General features: G+C 41.9%; 2 protein-coding genes across 2 annotated transcripts in view; one reads left to right on the top strand and one right to left on the bottom strand.

Moving 5' to 3' along the window:
- The window catches only part of LOC139651111 (venom factor-like), a 42,283-nt gene extending 39,430 nt beyond the window's left edge, over positions 1-2,853 (top strand). The window contains exons 39-43 of the mRNA XM_071527956.1: positions 126-215; positions 325-408; positions 718-798; positions 2,289-2,436; positions 2,682-2,853. Coding sequence (XP_071384057.1) covers positions 126-215; positions 325-408; positions 718-798; positions 2,289-2,436; positions 2,682-2,829 — 551 coding nt within the window. The 3' untranslated portion in view covers positions 2,830-2,853. The remainder of the gene's footprint in view (positions 1-125; positions 216-324; positions 409-717; positions 799-2,288; positions 2,437-2,681) is intronic.
- Positions 2,854-3,781: 928 nt separating this feature from the next.
- Positions 3,782-13,073, bottom strand: LOC139651110 (B-cell receptor CD22-like; the record flags this gene model as incomplete). The annotated part of the gene is made up of 9 exons (XM_071527955.1): positions 3,782-4,167; positions 4,371-4,579; positions 6,667-6,727; positions 6,825-6,909; positions 10,638-10,898; positions 11,157-11,417; positions 11,619-11,888; positions 12,425-12,649; positions 12,878-13,073. Coding segments are annotated over 9 exons (1,647 nt in total), but the record flags the coding sequence as incomplete, so codon positions are not given.
- Between the last annotated feature and the right edge of the window lie 1,889 nt (positions 13,074-14,962).

Here is a 14,962-nt window from a genome sequence, read left to right as displayed (position 1 = left end):
CTTTGTCTCTCTCCCTCTCTCTTTCTCTCTCTCTCTAACTCTCTGTCTCTGCCTCTCTATCTCTCTCGCTTTCTCTATCTCTCTCTCTCTGTCTAACTCTCTCTCTCTCTCTCTCTCTCTCTCAGATCATCGCTGCAGTCGTACCTACACGCCCAGTGAGGTCAAGGAGGAGCTCGCTCAGATCTGCAGGGACAACGTCTGCCGCTGCACGCAGGGTGAGGGCGTGCACGTGTCCGCGGTCGTGCACGAGTGTGTCAGTGTGTATGTGTGTGTGTGCGCATGATGCCTGTTATTTTCAGTTTTCACTCTGTCTGTAATCTCTAGGTGACTGTTGCATCTCCAAGAACGACAGTCAAAACTTCCCCAGCAAAACAAGAGAGACGTTCGCCTGCAAGAGTTTACACCACGGTACAATACACTCTCACCCAACACACACACACACACACACACACACACACACAGGCACTTTAGATATTAAATATAAACCCTGAAATGTAACCCAGTATAGATATCTTGTGTTTCATTTGTTGACTCACTAATACCAATACCAAAAAGAAGAAGTAGGCTAGAAAAAGGGGAAGAAAGATGAGAAACAAAAATTTGGCAGAGTTGCAGAGGAATTAAAGAGGAATCAAACCACCACATGCAACTACAGTGAAATGGGTAAAATTGTGTGATGTAAAAAATGATACCAATATTCTTGTTCCTGTCCTCCAGTCTTCCAGGTGAAGGTGCTGAGTGTCACCCAGAGCTACTATGACCAGTACGAGATGGAGATCACACAGGTTATCAAGCTGGGTGAGTCAGTGGAATTGGTCTCACACACAAACACACACACACACACACACACACAAACGCAATGCGAACAAACCCACTTGCATTATATTGCCAATAGTGATGTTGTTTCTGATGTTTGTATCATCTCACTTCTTCTTCTTCGTCATCTCTCACACACACACTTGGTTGTTCAACATTAACACTGTTCAACTTTCAGCCATAGCAGTGATGACTGGCCAGGGAAGAACATCCCTCTTTCTTTCTACCGCTCTCTCAGTTTCGATCTGAATTGCTTTACTGGCACAAGTGTAAAATAGAAACAGTATTATTAGAGCGGCTTGCGAAATGCCAAAAAACACATGGGACGTGGAATTTTGAAAGCCGATGTCGATACCGATATTTTTGTACTGAAGCTTTCGGATAGCCGATATTTTGTGCTAATATTCAGTATCTTTAAATTTGAACATTTTCATGTCAACAAAATGAGATTCAATGTGTAAAACTCTCCATTGAAATGTAGACTGATGAAATGTCATCTATTATATCAGCTGTTCAGTGGTGGGTAAACTCTGGGATACTTTAGGTCTTTAAATGAAGAATAAAAAAAGAAAACCCATTAAATTAATTTTAATAAAGTGTGCAAAGAAAATCAAATCTCCACGTTTTCCTGACTGTTGTTATGTAGCTGTTGTTGAGGAACCTCCATCATATCGGTAGTGGACAGCATGACGGTAAGTATCTGATGTGTAATATGACTACTTTACTTAAGCATAATATAAATAAATATAAATGAATATCAGCAGAGGTTCCTGAATGGTAGTGAGTGAAACAAAGTGAACAGCCACGGAGCACGCTGCGGAGATTTCTGCATTCAAAACACAGGAGCGGGCCGAGGCTGTGTGGTGTTGTTGTTGTTTGTTTTTGCCATACTTATCATCAAAAAACACACATTGGAACATAAAATTTGAGACTTTATTACTAATCGGTAGGGTGCTCTGGTAAATTCGGCATGTATATAATCCTAAACAGCTCGAATTTTAACGGAGCAGCCCATTTATGCGCCGGGGAAGTGTTATTTCACACGCTCTACAGCTACTCCTTCCATTCGATATGTTCCAAAAATTCCCAGACAACAGGAATCGTGGTGATGTCAGGATCCTGATCACAGCAAGCATCCATCAAACAACAACAACAAAAAAAAACTAACTCGGTAAAGCATGATAGAAGGTTCATTTATTGTTGTTGATTGTGAAACAGTCCAAACTGCCCACCATGCTGATGATGGTCTCGCTCTATGGAGGGAGGAGTGTTGTTGTCATGACAACGCTGAACGATAGAGGCCAGCATTTACACACAGACCCTTTAATCAAATATATCTCGCCAATATCGCCGAGATGTATCATCAGCAATCTATCAGCCTGACCCTAATTCACACCTTATTGATTTTAGTGTTTATTTTATAGAGTTATACAGTTGTAAAAAATTCCAAATCTCTCCTTCCCTCCACCCAGGCGTGGAGGCTGGGGTGGAGGAGGGTCAGAAGAGGCTTTTTATGTCTCATGGAGGCTGCAGAGACGGCCTCAACCTGCAGCAGGGCTCCCAGTACCTCGTCATCGGCCCCAAAGAGGACCAGTGGACCATAGACAGCAACACTAACAGGTAAGGAGGATAAGTGACAGGGATCAGAAAATTTCCCATTCAGACATCAGATATCAGGAAATACATCACATTAAGGAAGCAAGATGCTCTCAAAATCCTTTGGGACTTTAAGTAAAAGATGAACCACCTCTACAAGGGATCAGCAGGAATTGCAACAACATCGCTAGAATGTATCTTTTCTTAAGTCTCTGGCAAAATGAATGTCAACTCTTCACTTTCCTCCCTTCCTTCTTCCTGTCCGTCAGGTTCATCTACATGTTGGGTAAGAACACCTGGGTGGAGCGCTGGCCTTCGTCTGCAGAGTGCTCCAGCAACTCCAGCCTCCAGGCCAAATGCACGGCGCTGGAGGAAGCTGCCTCTGAACTGTCTGTCAACGCCTGCAGATCAGTTTGAATTCAGTTTGTGCAATGACATTTGAAATCTCGAGACCCTAAAAGTTTTTGTTGTGTTGTCTTTGTGAAAAAGAGAACTGATGCAATCGGTACGAGGTGGAACTGAGTACCACTAACAGCACTAAAGTACCCATAATCACAGTTAAGAATGTCCTCAAGGCTATTATGGCTTTTATAGAATGGTTATGTATACTGTCTAAGATTAAATAAGATGAAACTGTAATGATCTTTGTGGGGAAACTGAGCCATTGTAGCAGCAAAATAAGGATAAGGATATAGAATAAGATGGACAGATAAAACAAATACAACATACTGAAGAGTGTCTTCGCCATGCTAAAAAGAGAGCCGCTATTGGTTTGAAAGGATTTTAACAGGAGATTAAAATATATTTTGCAGTGTGCAGATCTATGAATTTACAGTCCAGTGCAAGAGCATGTAGTGTATGCAGGGTGTGCAAATGTGTATCGTTGGCTATCCACATTACCCTCATTAGTGTGAAAAGTCCCCTTTAAAGTAGTTTCCATACATAAAATTAAAAGCACCAACAACAAGAAAAAGCCTGTCTGCCTCGGATCTGTTGTCCTTTAGTTAACAGGTGATGCCACCAACAGAGTTAAAATGATCTGCTGTGACTCCACTCCCCTCCACACTGGGACATCAAGAGATGAAAGAAAGAAAACAATTGGGATGTCACAGGCTAAACTACAAGGGAAAAGATGAAAACAGTGGAAAGAAAAATATTGTCTACCTGCTGTGTATTATCATTCAAACAGTGTGAGTCAACCTTTTTAGTGACAAACAGCTGGGAGTCAGTGAGAAATAAGCAAAAGATATATCTTTTTTTCTTGAGGCTTTATTACTGCTTAATAAAATAGGCTATGAAAAATATGTCACAAAAACAAATCACCATATTTAATCTTAACAATATACATAAAAAGCTACACAGTGAAGTGTATTGTGTGCAGATTTTTATTCCTTTGCTTCAGGTGAAGTTAGGTTTTAGAAACAGGTAAATGCTTTATAGAGCTGACCTGTGTTGAATAAGCAGGAGCAAAAAAACATGAAGCTAAGTGTTTTCACGCAAGAGCTTTACATATGTACACTGTTGTATGGTTATATGTTTAACTTTTATGGTTGTCATGATGCTGCCTTCTTGGCCAGGTCTATCCTGAGAAACAGATAATCTCATTGTGGCTACCTGCTTAAATAAAGATTGAATAACACCATGTCTTAATAACAGACCAGAGAGTCGTGTTGTGTTCAGAATCTGGGGTTTTTGTAGGGTTTTTGGACTGTGCTGTACAGCTCAGATGGATCATCAGCTTCCTGGCTTCTGGTTCTGAGAGGGAAAAAAATAAATTAGTGCATTCTGAAGATAAGAAGAAACGGGTTCAAACAAACAGAACATTACAATGCAATGGTAATAAAATGGTTATAATCTATAAAAATCTTGGACATTGTTTAAAACTCATGCATTTTTAATAGCAAGGACAGTGTGCCAATTTGGTGGTTCATTCAGCTGTAATGTGAAGGCCGGCTCACCCAGGATCAGTTTGGGGTCTTTTGAAGTTGACAGCAGCATACTGGACAGTCTCCTCCTCCTCCTCTCTTCTCTGAGGCTCGAAGTTGGAGTAGAGAGGATCTGGCTGTGTCCTAGAGAAGTGGACGGTGGCGTAGTCAAGGTCGTCCTGCTGCTCTGTCGGTTGTGTCTGTGCTGCAGCTGACGTGTCACACACATGACCCGGGTTTAGCTGATGGGTAGACATCACACAGACAAGGTTACATTACATTTTAGAAAACTCACTTTACTCTGTTTTGGAACAAAATCCCCTCACCCACTGGAATTTCAAGACACTCACAATCTGCTCCCTTATACCTACTTAGACAAATCTCCAGGTACAGACAATCTAGATGGCAAATTACTCTGAATTACGGCCAAATAGCAAAGATTTACGATGTGGGGTTCCTCAGGGCAGTCGCTTGGGACCTCTCCTATATTCTATATTTACAAATGATCTCCCATCAGTATTAGATAAAGGAAGTGTGGTTATGTATGTGGATGATTCAACTATGTACAATTACAATTACAATTTCACATTTGGCAGACGCTTTTATCCAAAGCGACTTACACATGAGATTTTCATACAACACAAGCAAGTTTCTAGTTAGGAGAGAACGAGAGTAAGTGCTATAGAGCTAAGTTCTGGTCCAACAGGACATAGGTGCTACGAGGCAGTGCTATGAGGCAATGCATAGAGTGCAGTGTTTGTTTTTTTTTATGTGAGAAGGTATTCGCTAAAGAGCTGGGTCTTTAGCCTTTTCTTAAGGATTGAGAGGGACTCTGCGGATCGAATGGAGTTTGGCAACTCGTTCCACCACCCGGGAACCACAGAAGAGAAGAGTCTGGCTAGAGACTTAGGGCCTTGCTGTGGTGGCACTGTCCTGTACAGTGCAGCATTAACATATCAAGAGCTAACTGATGTACTGTGCATTGAGCTCAGAACAGTGGCTGAGTGGGTAAGTAAGAACAAATTAGTGCTGAATATTTCTAAAACAAAATGTATGGTTTTTGGACCTAGACATGTGCTGGTCAGTAATCCCCAACTAAGCCAGTAGAACAAGTTATAAAGACTAAGCTACTTGCCATTGTGTTGGATGCTAGACTTACGTAGACTGAACACATTGATAATATTGTAACTCAAATGGGTAAGAGCATTGCTGTTACCAGGAAATGTTCTAGGTATGTAACATCAAGCACTCTGAACCAAGTGATCCAAGCATTAGTTTTGTCACACCTTGAGTACTGTCCAGTCATTTGGTCATCTGCAGCTAAGAAAGATCTAAAAAAAACTCAAAAACAGATTACAGTCCAGTCTTCTGATCTTCTTCAGGAATATCTTAAATATACTTATAAATGTATAATCGATGTGGGGTAGGACAGTAAAAAACAAAAATAACCATAGTTGAAGTGAAAAATATGTAATTTTATTTCAAGTGGGTTCTCTTTTCCACAATCAGACCATTTTTCTGGCAGGAATTAGCAAATTACACCAAATGGCCATTGTTTTTGCTTTAATAGTAAGATCAAATTTCTAGGCTATAAATTCTAATAAATAGCCCAGAAATTTGATGTCATTTAGGAAAAATTAACTGCAAGAGGATGGGAGGGCCCGGGGGCAGGTTTAGGAAGAAATCAGTTCTCTTGATATTGTTGTAATTCCTACTGGTTGTTGATAGAGGTCGATAAAGTTCTTAGACTAATTAATGCCCCTTTAAGGCCTTTCTGTTCAAAATAGTAACATGTTTATGGATTGAACTGTCTGTGTTCTTCAATTTTATTGGTGAACCTCACCCCCCCACTGCAGACATTTATATTATATTTTATACGTTTAGCTGACTCATATTCAGACTAAATATCAATTAATGCAACAGTAGAATACACTTTTTAAATTCATCAACATGACAAGCAACCAAGACTGAAAGGGTCAAAGCTACACCACCCACAGTGTTGAAACAAATATTCCTGTCTCAATAATTTGCTAATTTATGACAGAAGCGCTAGGCAAAGGAACAAAATCCAGGGAGAAAAGATTGAAAGGTTTTTAACAAACAAGAGAGGAAGTTAATCGAGTGCAAGAGGAGGAAGATAGAAGACAGGGAGAGGAGGATTTATTTGGGTGAAGAAGGTAGGGTAAAGAGAGACAAAGTGATACTCAGTCAGATAGCTTTCAAGTTGTACTGGAAGACAGGGAGTGACTGCAGTCTGAACTGGGGAGACAGACTGCAGGAGGAAAGTAGTTTTCTTTTGCACTGGAATTGTTTAATTCCTCTTCCTCACCTGCAGCCCGTTGTCTGGTCTTTCTCCAGCTCCAGATGGTTGTTTGGAGGCCCTCTTCCTTCTGGTTAGGAGAATAAATGAATAACTGAATTACTGAACAAATGGCTGAATTTTAAATGCCTAAGAGAACATAACCACAGTGAAACAGAATTGCTCACCTAATCCATACGAAGACAAATATGAGGAGTATGATAACCAGAAGAAGATTCGTAGTTACTGCAGCAGCTGTTGATTTCCATGGGGCTGGGAAGAGATCAAATGAAAATACGGACAATTAATAAGGGGATTACAGGATGTTTGGGTCCATTACTGACTGATAATCTGACAAAAAAACAGCAATATACAATATAACTGCTGATAAAATACCTCTGAAGTCTGTTATGTCTATTATGGCCTTCCTAAGACACACATAGCATTCTAAAACCACATTTACTGCATGCAAACTGTGTTCTTGTATGCAACACTATTTTGTGTAAATGTGAAATTGGTGGTGAAAGTGGTGGTACAAAACTAGAGGGCTGTAGGCAACGCCCTTTGGCGGCCATATTTGAGGTCAGTTCTCAGTTCTTGGACAACTCTCTGAACAGCTGATTGTGTTTCTTAATGTATAACTTGGCCGTCTCAACAGAATTCATTAAACATGGTACATTTTTGTGCTGTTTTTGACCACTAATGCTCTGATTGATTTGGTGTTTTGACAGATGTAGTGCCTGTAAAGTTGCCTACAAAGATGTCCACACCTGTACTGATTTAGTACCTCAGTTAGAGACTGAAAAGGGTATGAATGGGTCTTTTGTTGCCATTTATGTTTTATGTTATGGGTTGTTATTTTTGTTAACTATAAGTCACCATGTCGTCCACTAGCATGAATGATATAGCCGTAGCAAGCCATAGCCACACGGATCTGTCTGAAAACGGACAGAATTACTAACGGCTAGATTTCTGTCCGTTGGGCTGTTTTGGCATGTCAGCCGCTATTAAAAAAAAAAAAAACGCCTCTCATTTGCGATAATGAATCTGTCCATACAGAAAAAGTTCAACTGGGTTGAACGTTCTGTGTCAAAACCGGCAGAAATCTGTACGTCATCAGCGCTGCACGGACAAAGGACAGCATTGAAAATGAACTGAAATGAACAGAGACGGGAAGATACAACGGATCAGTGTGGCCGCGGCCTTATGCTAGCATGCACTTTGTTTTTCATTTTGTGTTTGAACATCCATGCAGAAGAGTAACTACAAACAAGCTATGTTATGGCTACTTTTATTATCTTCTCTGACAATGGTAAGTTTGTAAAGGTTTTTTTTTTACTGTTTCTTTAGTCAGCTCTTATGGTGTGTAATTTCAATAAATTCATGAAACATCAGTCAAGGCGTTTGCCCACCATCTGGTAGCTAGCTAACCATAGTATCTGGTTAGCTAACCATCACTGTGAACACATTTGATTCAAGCATTCAGTGTATCTGGCAGAAGCTAGCATTAGTGGCTAGTATAGGTACATTGATTTTAACATCTGTTGATTTGTGGAATTATCTTCCTGGTTAGTTAGCTAGCTATCAAAGCCAAAGCACAGTTCAGGTTAAATGATCTGACTCTTCTGAGCTACAACTCATGCTTTGAAGTAGACTAAGGTGTAAAAAAAAACCAAAAAAAAAAACCAAGACCGTTTACTGAGTCATAGTACCTACCTAACCTAAATTTCAGAATCAGCTTTATTGGCCAAGTATGTACACATACAAGAAATTTGACTCAGGTTTTTCGTTGCTCTCAATGTACTTACACAGAATAAATATACAGCTAAAAACAAGGACAACAAGATGAACAGAGGTAAACCTAAACATTTAACTACTATGTACAAATATGCATATATATATAAAACATATATATAAACAACCCTAGGACAATAGTGCAATGGTGCAGAGTGCAAAGATGCTGGAATAAATATGGTTGTTGGTGTAACAGGTCACATTATATACATTAGTTATTACACATTACATACATTATACACACATACACAATCAGAATTGTACAGATGATGATGATGGGGGAAGAGGAGCAGGAGGAAATCCCTGGTCTGGGCCTTTCACTCCTGCTTTCTTTTTTTTGGGGGGGGGGGGGGGTAATTATATACATGAGGAAGGTTTATTGCACAGGGATAGTTTCTGTCTCTATTTGATTGATTTAAGTGTTCATCAGAGTGATGGCCTATGGGAAGAAACTGTTCTCGTGTCTGGTTGTTTTGGCATAGAGGAGTTGGATGATTGGTCTGCAGTGATCTTTCCTGCCCGTTTTGTGACTCTGGAGATGTATTGAATGAAGTCTTGAATGGAGGGCAGGTTGGCGCCAATGATTTTTTCTGCAGTCCTGACTGTCCTTTGTAGTCTGTTCCTGTCCTGTTTGGTGGCCAATCCAAACCAGACAGTGATGGATGTGCAAAGAACAGACTGGATTATTGCAGAGCAGAACTGGATCAGCAGCTCCTGAGGTTGCACTTCCTGGTTGAACTTCGTGAGCTGGCATAGGAAGTACATCCTCTGCTGGGGCTTTTTGATGAGTGTGTCTATGTTGGACGCCCACTTTAGGTCCTGGGGGATTGTGGATCCCAGAAACCTGAAGGTTTCCCCAGCAGACACGGTGTTGTTGAGTATGGTGAGGGGGGGCAGTGTTGGGGGGCGTCTCCTGAAGTCCACTGTCATCTCCACAGTTTTGAGCTTGTTCAGCTCCAGGTTGTTATGACCACACCAGAGGGCCAGCTGTTCTCGGATGAGGCCGATGACCATTGTGTCATCTGCAAACTTAAGGAGTTTGACAGATAGGTGTCCTGAAGTGCAGTCGTTTGTGTAGAGGGAGAAGAGCAGAGGGGAGAGCACACATCCCTGGGGGGCACCAGTGCTGATTGTCCGGGTGTTGGATGTGGTTTTCCCCAGCCTCACCTGCTGCCTCCTGTCTGTCAGGAAGTCTGTGATCCACTGACAGGTGGAGGCTGGCACAGCGAGCTGGGTGAGTTCAGAGCGGAGGATTTCTGGTATGATGGTGTTGAACGCCGAGCGAAGTTCACAAACAGGATCCTTGCGTATGTCCCTGGGGAGTCGAGGTGTTGCAGGATGTAGTGCAGTCCTGTGTTGACTGCATCATCCACTGACCTGTTTTCCCGGTAGGCAGACTGCAGGGGGTCCAGCAGGCAGCCTGTGATGTCTTTCAGGTGGGTCAACACCAGTCTCTTGAAGGACTTCATGACCACAGACGTCAGGGCGACGGGCCTGTAGTCATTTAATCCTGTGATGGAGGGTTTCTTGGGGACTGGGATGATTGTGGAGTGTTTGAAGCAGGACGGGACTTCACACAGCTCCAGTGATCTGTTGAAGATCTGTGTAAAGATGGGGGTGACACGCCTTCTGGGCCTGATGCCTTCCTGGTCTTCATACTCACATCCTCTTCACAGTTCCTGAGTGCAGGTGGGGGGTCAGTGGGGAGGCGTGAGGGGGTGGCAGGGGGTGCAGATGGTTGTTTGATTCGGAAAAAAACCTCATCAGAAAATTCACTTTTGCTTATTAGGCCGACTGAATTGACCTACACTCACACCACAAAATGTTTTTTTTTCAGTTATCTATCTTTTTCTTGCCTAGTTGTAATATTAACATTATTTGCACACCGCGGAATTCTCCAGTATGATGGCGCTAGACATGGAAAGGGTCTGTGTCATGTTGCCAGCTAAATTAATCAGTGCATTATTAGGTGCTCAGGGGAATGCCCCTATAAGAGCTGGGCTCTGTGTGTGAGGTCATTCATTCATTTGTTCATGTGATGTGTAATACACAGTGCTTAGGGGAATTATGGGATGCACTGTTTAGGCAGCGCAGAGCCTCGACAGCCCATAACATACATTTTACATAACATAAGATGGTGTGTTACATCAAGCCATGGATCACCTCTGGTACAGGACAGAGGTGTGTGTGTAGGTGGCATAACTTACCTGCCACAACAGTCAACTGTAAAGTGGAGGTATGATGTCCTCTTCTGTTATGGGCTTCACAGTAATAATTCCCACTGTGTTCAGGTCTGATGTCAGTGATGGTGAAGGTCTGTCCTGATGCTTTTGGTGAAGATTCATTCTCCTTGTACCAGGAGTAAGTAGCTGCTGGGTTGGCATCACTGCTGCAGGTCAGATTCACTGAATTGCCCTCCACCATTTCACCAGAGGGACTCACCAACACTGAAGTGTTCTTGGGACCATCTGGAGGACAATATGTATAGAGACACAATTCATAGTAGTACTGTAAGATATGGAAAGAAATTTGTACAATATATTATCTTATTACATGGCTTTGTAGAAAACTCAATTCTCATTAGCCAATGCATGTCTGCTGAAGTCTGTTATTTCTGAACAAGTGCGCTTGAGCTTTTTAGGTTCTCAGGGGGTTTGACTAGAATCTCATAATGTTCTTGTAAAGTCATTGTCGGCCTAAGAGATTTGCTAATGTTTTCTACTTACATTGGACATCTATGAATAGAGAGGAAGAGTTGAACTGTCCATATTTATTGTCAGATTGACAGTGGTACGTCCCGCTGTCCTCAGAGCTGATGGAGGTGAAATTGTATCTTTCCTCTGGTCCTTGATGCAGTGTTCGGTTCTCCTTGTACCAGGTGTAAGTAGCTGCTGGGTTGGCATCACTGCTGCAGGTCAGAGTCACTGAACTGCCCTCCACTGTTTCACCAGAGGGACTCACCAACACTGAAGTGTTCTTGGGACCATCTGGAGGACATGGATTAACATGGATTAATTAAAATGAGGATGTGTTTTAGTGCATTTCTTACCATCAACAAATCCTATCAGAATAACAAAATCAACAATGCGTTTGCTCTATTACTTTCTGACTTCCCACGTACCCTTTTTAGCCTTCAAACCGGAACACATTGAGACACAAATTGAGTTGTAGATTTGTATTTCACTCACATTTCAAATTGATAGACATAGAGTCAGATCTCTTTGCCCCCAACTCATTCTCAGCTTTACAGTAATACTCTCTACAGTCAGTGGAATGGATGGAAACCAAGTCAAGCTGTGGTCCTGTTTTCAAAGGTTTATGGTCTGGATTTCCATTCTCCTTGTACCAGGTGTAAGTAGCTGCTGGGTTGGCATCACTGCTGCAGGTCAGATTCACTGAACTGCCCTCCACTATTTCACCAGAGGGACTCACCAACACTGAGGGAACCTTCGGAGCATCTGGAAAATATTAACATACATTAACTTTAAGATGAGGACATTTTATCATGGAACATATTTAAATGGTTAATAGTTCATAGCTGTGGGATGGCAGCTATGAGAAGCAGGCATGTGAATGAAGCAGATAGCTATGTTGATGAAGTCCAAAGATTGAATAATTGACTATGTGTAAGAGGCAAATATTCAGGAAAACAAACTGAGGGGGAGGGAGGAGTGGATTACCACTGGGGTCACACAAGTTCATGTTTATTTATTTATATGGCCCTTTGTCACGCATGTCTCAAAGGACTTTACAGAGAACGAGCCTAATAACATATAGCTGATCAACAATCAACCATACAGAATGATACAGTGCAAACGTCAGGAAAAGCACAAGACACACAAAAGCAGATTTTAGCAAGACATAACAGCCTACCTATTCTACATATAGCTATCTAATAGCCTAACCTAAATACATGCAGTCATGGTACAGTACATTCGGTAAAAAGCTCCACCAGATGGCGTTATGTTAGTGACACACTGTGGAGTAAACTCACACACTGAAGGAGAGCGGAAATCCTCTAGTCCTTTTACAGCACAGGAATAGCTGTCTTCAGGATAAAAATTGCCTGTATAAGAAGAAGTTTCTTCCACAATTTTCTGTCCATTCCTGTACCAGACGTAGGAAGGATGACCAGCTAGACGACAACTGCTGTGACACTTCAGCTCTGCCTGGGTAGAATGCTTATGGTCTGATAATCTGGTCACCTGCACCTGGAGATCTGGATATGTGAACAAAGAACAGAAATGTCATTGGTTACTGAATTCTCTCTCTCTCTCTCATACAGTCATAATAGCAGTTACAATTACTAGAAGTTAAATACTGTGGAGTATTAGTAACTAAACTGATTATCCAGTAACTAAACGGATTATCCAATCCAATCGGATTATTGTCATCAGTTAGTGTAAATGTACCATGCTGTTGTTTATCAGTTTGTGTTCAACAGTACCTGTGACAGTCAGAGTTGTACCAGGAAAATCATTTCCCCATTGAAAGTACCATGTTTTGAATTTGAAGCGATACTCGGCTGAATCGTTCTCTCTCAGGTCAGTGATTCTCAGAGTGGAGCGTCCTCTCTCTTCAAGCTGCTGAACACGACCTGAGTCCCCACTAAGGGCCTCGGGTTGTGAGGAAACCCGCCATTGATTACTATATTTGGGACTGAACCAGAATTCAACATAATTATCATAACTGCTGTATGTGCAAGAAATGTCCACTGATGAGCCCTTCAAGGCACAGATGCTTCTATCGGTGTAAGTCACTCTGTTGCAGGTTTTACTGTGGACGCCTGAAAAATTAAACATCACTGTTAGAATTGCATCTTTTATTGCAGTAATACAGAGCAGGTTGTATTCTTGTTGGGAAACTAACAGCAGCAGTGTTCCTGTATAGCTCAATGGGTAGAGCATGGCACTAACACAGACAGGGTGAAGGGTTTGATTCCTACTGGGGTCACCCATATTAAATACATGCAGTCATGGTATAGTACATTAAGTAAGGCTCCACCAGAAACTCACACACTGAAGGAGAGCGGAAATCCTCTAGTCCTTTTACAGCACAGGAGCAGCTGTCTTGATTTTCAAAGTTGCCTGTATAAGAAGAAGTTTCTTCCTTAACTTTATGTCCATTCTTGTACCAGACGTAGGAAGGACGACCAGCTAGATGACAACTGCTGTGACACTGCAGCTTTGCCCATTTAGTCCAGGATGTGGTCAGCTGCACCTGGAGATCTGGATCTGTGAACATGGAACAGAAATGTCATTGGAGAGTAAACCTTCAATCACAGAGACACACACACACACACACGGGGGGTCCAACAGAATTTCCTACATGCTGAACACGATCTGGAACTGAATTAACAAATCATCTGATAAAAAATGTTACCTGTTGTGACATTCACAGTGACTCCAGGTGAACCAGTATATTTCCCTGTTGGATGGTTTGTTATGAACCTGAACTTGTACACAGCTGAGTCAGTCTCTCTCAGATCTGTGATTCTCAGGATACAGTTCTTCTGATGACCATGATACTGCACACGACCTTCATACTCTGAGTCTGTTTTCAGATCCACAGGTTCATCACCCTCCTGTTTAGTAAACCAGAATGTTTTTTCAACTGTGACAGTAAGGCCACCTCTGTAGGCTGGGTATCTGTAGGTGCAGCGTATGTCCACTGTTGATCCTTTTAAGGCACAGATCTCAGTAGAAGTGTAAGTCACTCCCCAGCCATGCTGACCCTGTACCACTGTAACACAGAGCACATCAGAAACCAGAATCAGATTCATAAAATCATTAGAGGATAGACTTTCATCTGTAGTGGAGCTGCTGCAGTATGTGAACCTGCCAGAGACCTGGACTACATTTCCCAAAGCCACTTTGGCACTCACATCGCCAATGAGACAAAGAGGATCTTTGTACCAAGATGCTTTTGGGAAAAGGGAACATGGGCAAGCTTCAAATTCCTCGGAATAACAAGTGCTGATCTACTGCAGCCTCATCATGCATCTATCTACTGTAAGTAGAACTGAATAATGCATCTTGTAAGGCTTGACTATAATATTTTATCATTCTAGAGACACAGGAATATAAACATCGAACAAAAAGTTCGGAACTTTGTGTTTGGTAGATTATTTCTCTGTTGTAACAATGCCTCTTGGCAATACATTTTATACCGTTGGAAAGCCTGTTTATTTCCCTTTTAAATGGTGCCCCATTTGTAAGGAACATGCATTTGTGGGATGAGCAGCACAGCTGAGTATGTGGGTTGCGCTCATGAAAAATTTGCCAAATCTTCTCTGCCAATGCCAAACAGCTTATTCTGCTGTTGCTATTGATTCTTGTTTTGAGCTTCCGGTACCCCCAGGTGCTGACAATCAGGTACCTGATTGGCACCTGCACTGGAACCTGAACATGTGGAGGAACGTTATGTTCAGCGATGAGTCCAGATTCTGCCTACGGAAGTTGGATCGTAGGATCAAAGTGTGGAGAAGACGGGGAGAACGCTATGCTGATTGCTGCACCGATAGAGTAACACC

This window comes from Centroberyx affinis, unplaced genomic scaffold (assembly GCF_046629955.1).
Source record: "Centroberyx affinis isolate AG114_WGS23_722 - 3 ecotype Tasmania unplaced genomic scaffold, CSIRO-AGI_Caff_v1 ptg001596l_1, whole genome shotgun sequence".
Classification (NCBI taxonomy): domain Eukaryota; kingdom Metazoa; phylum Chordata; class Actinopteri; order Beryciformes; family Berycidae; genus Centroberyx; species Centroberyx affinis.
Note: the sequence above shows the minus strand (reverse complement) of the source record. Positions and strands in the feature narration are given on the sequence as shown.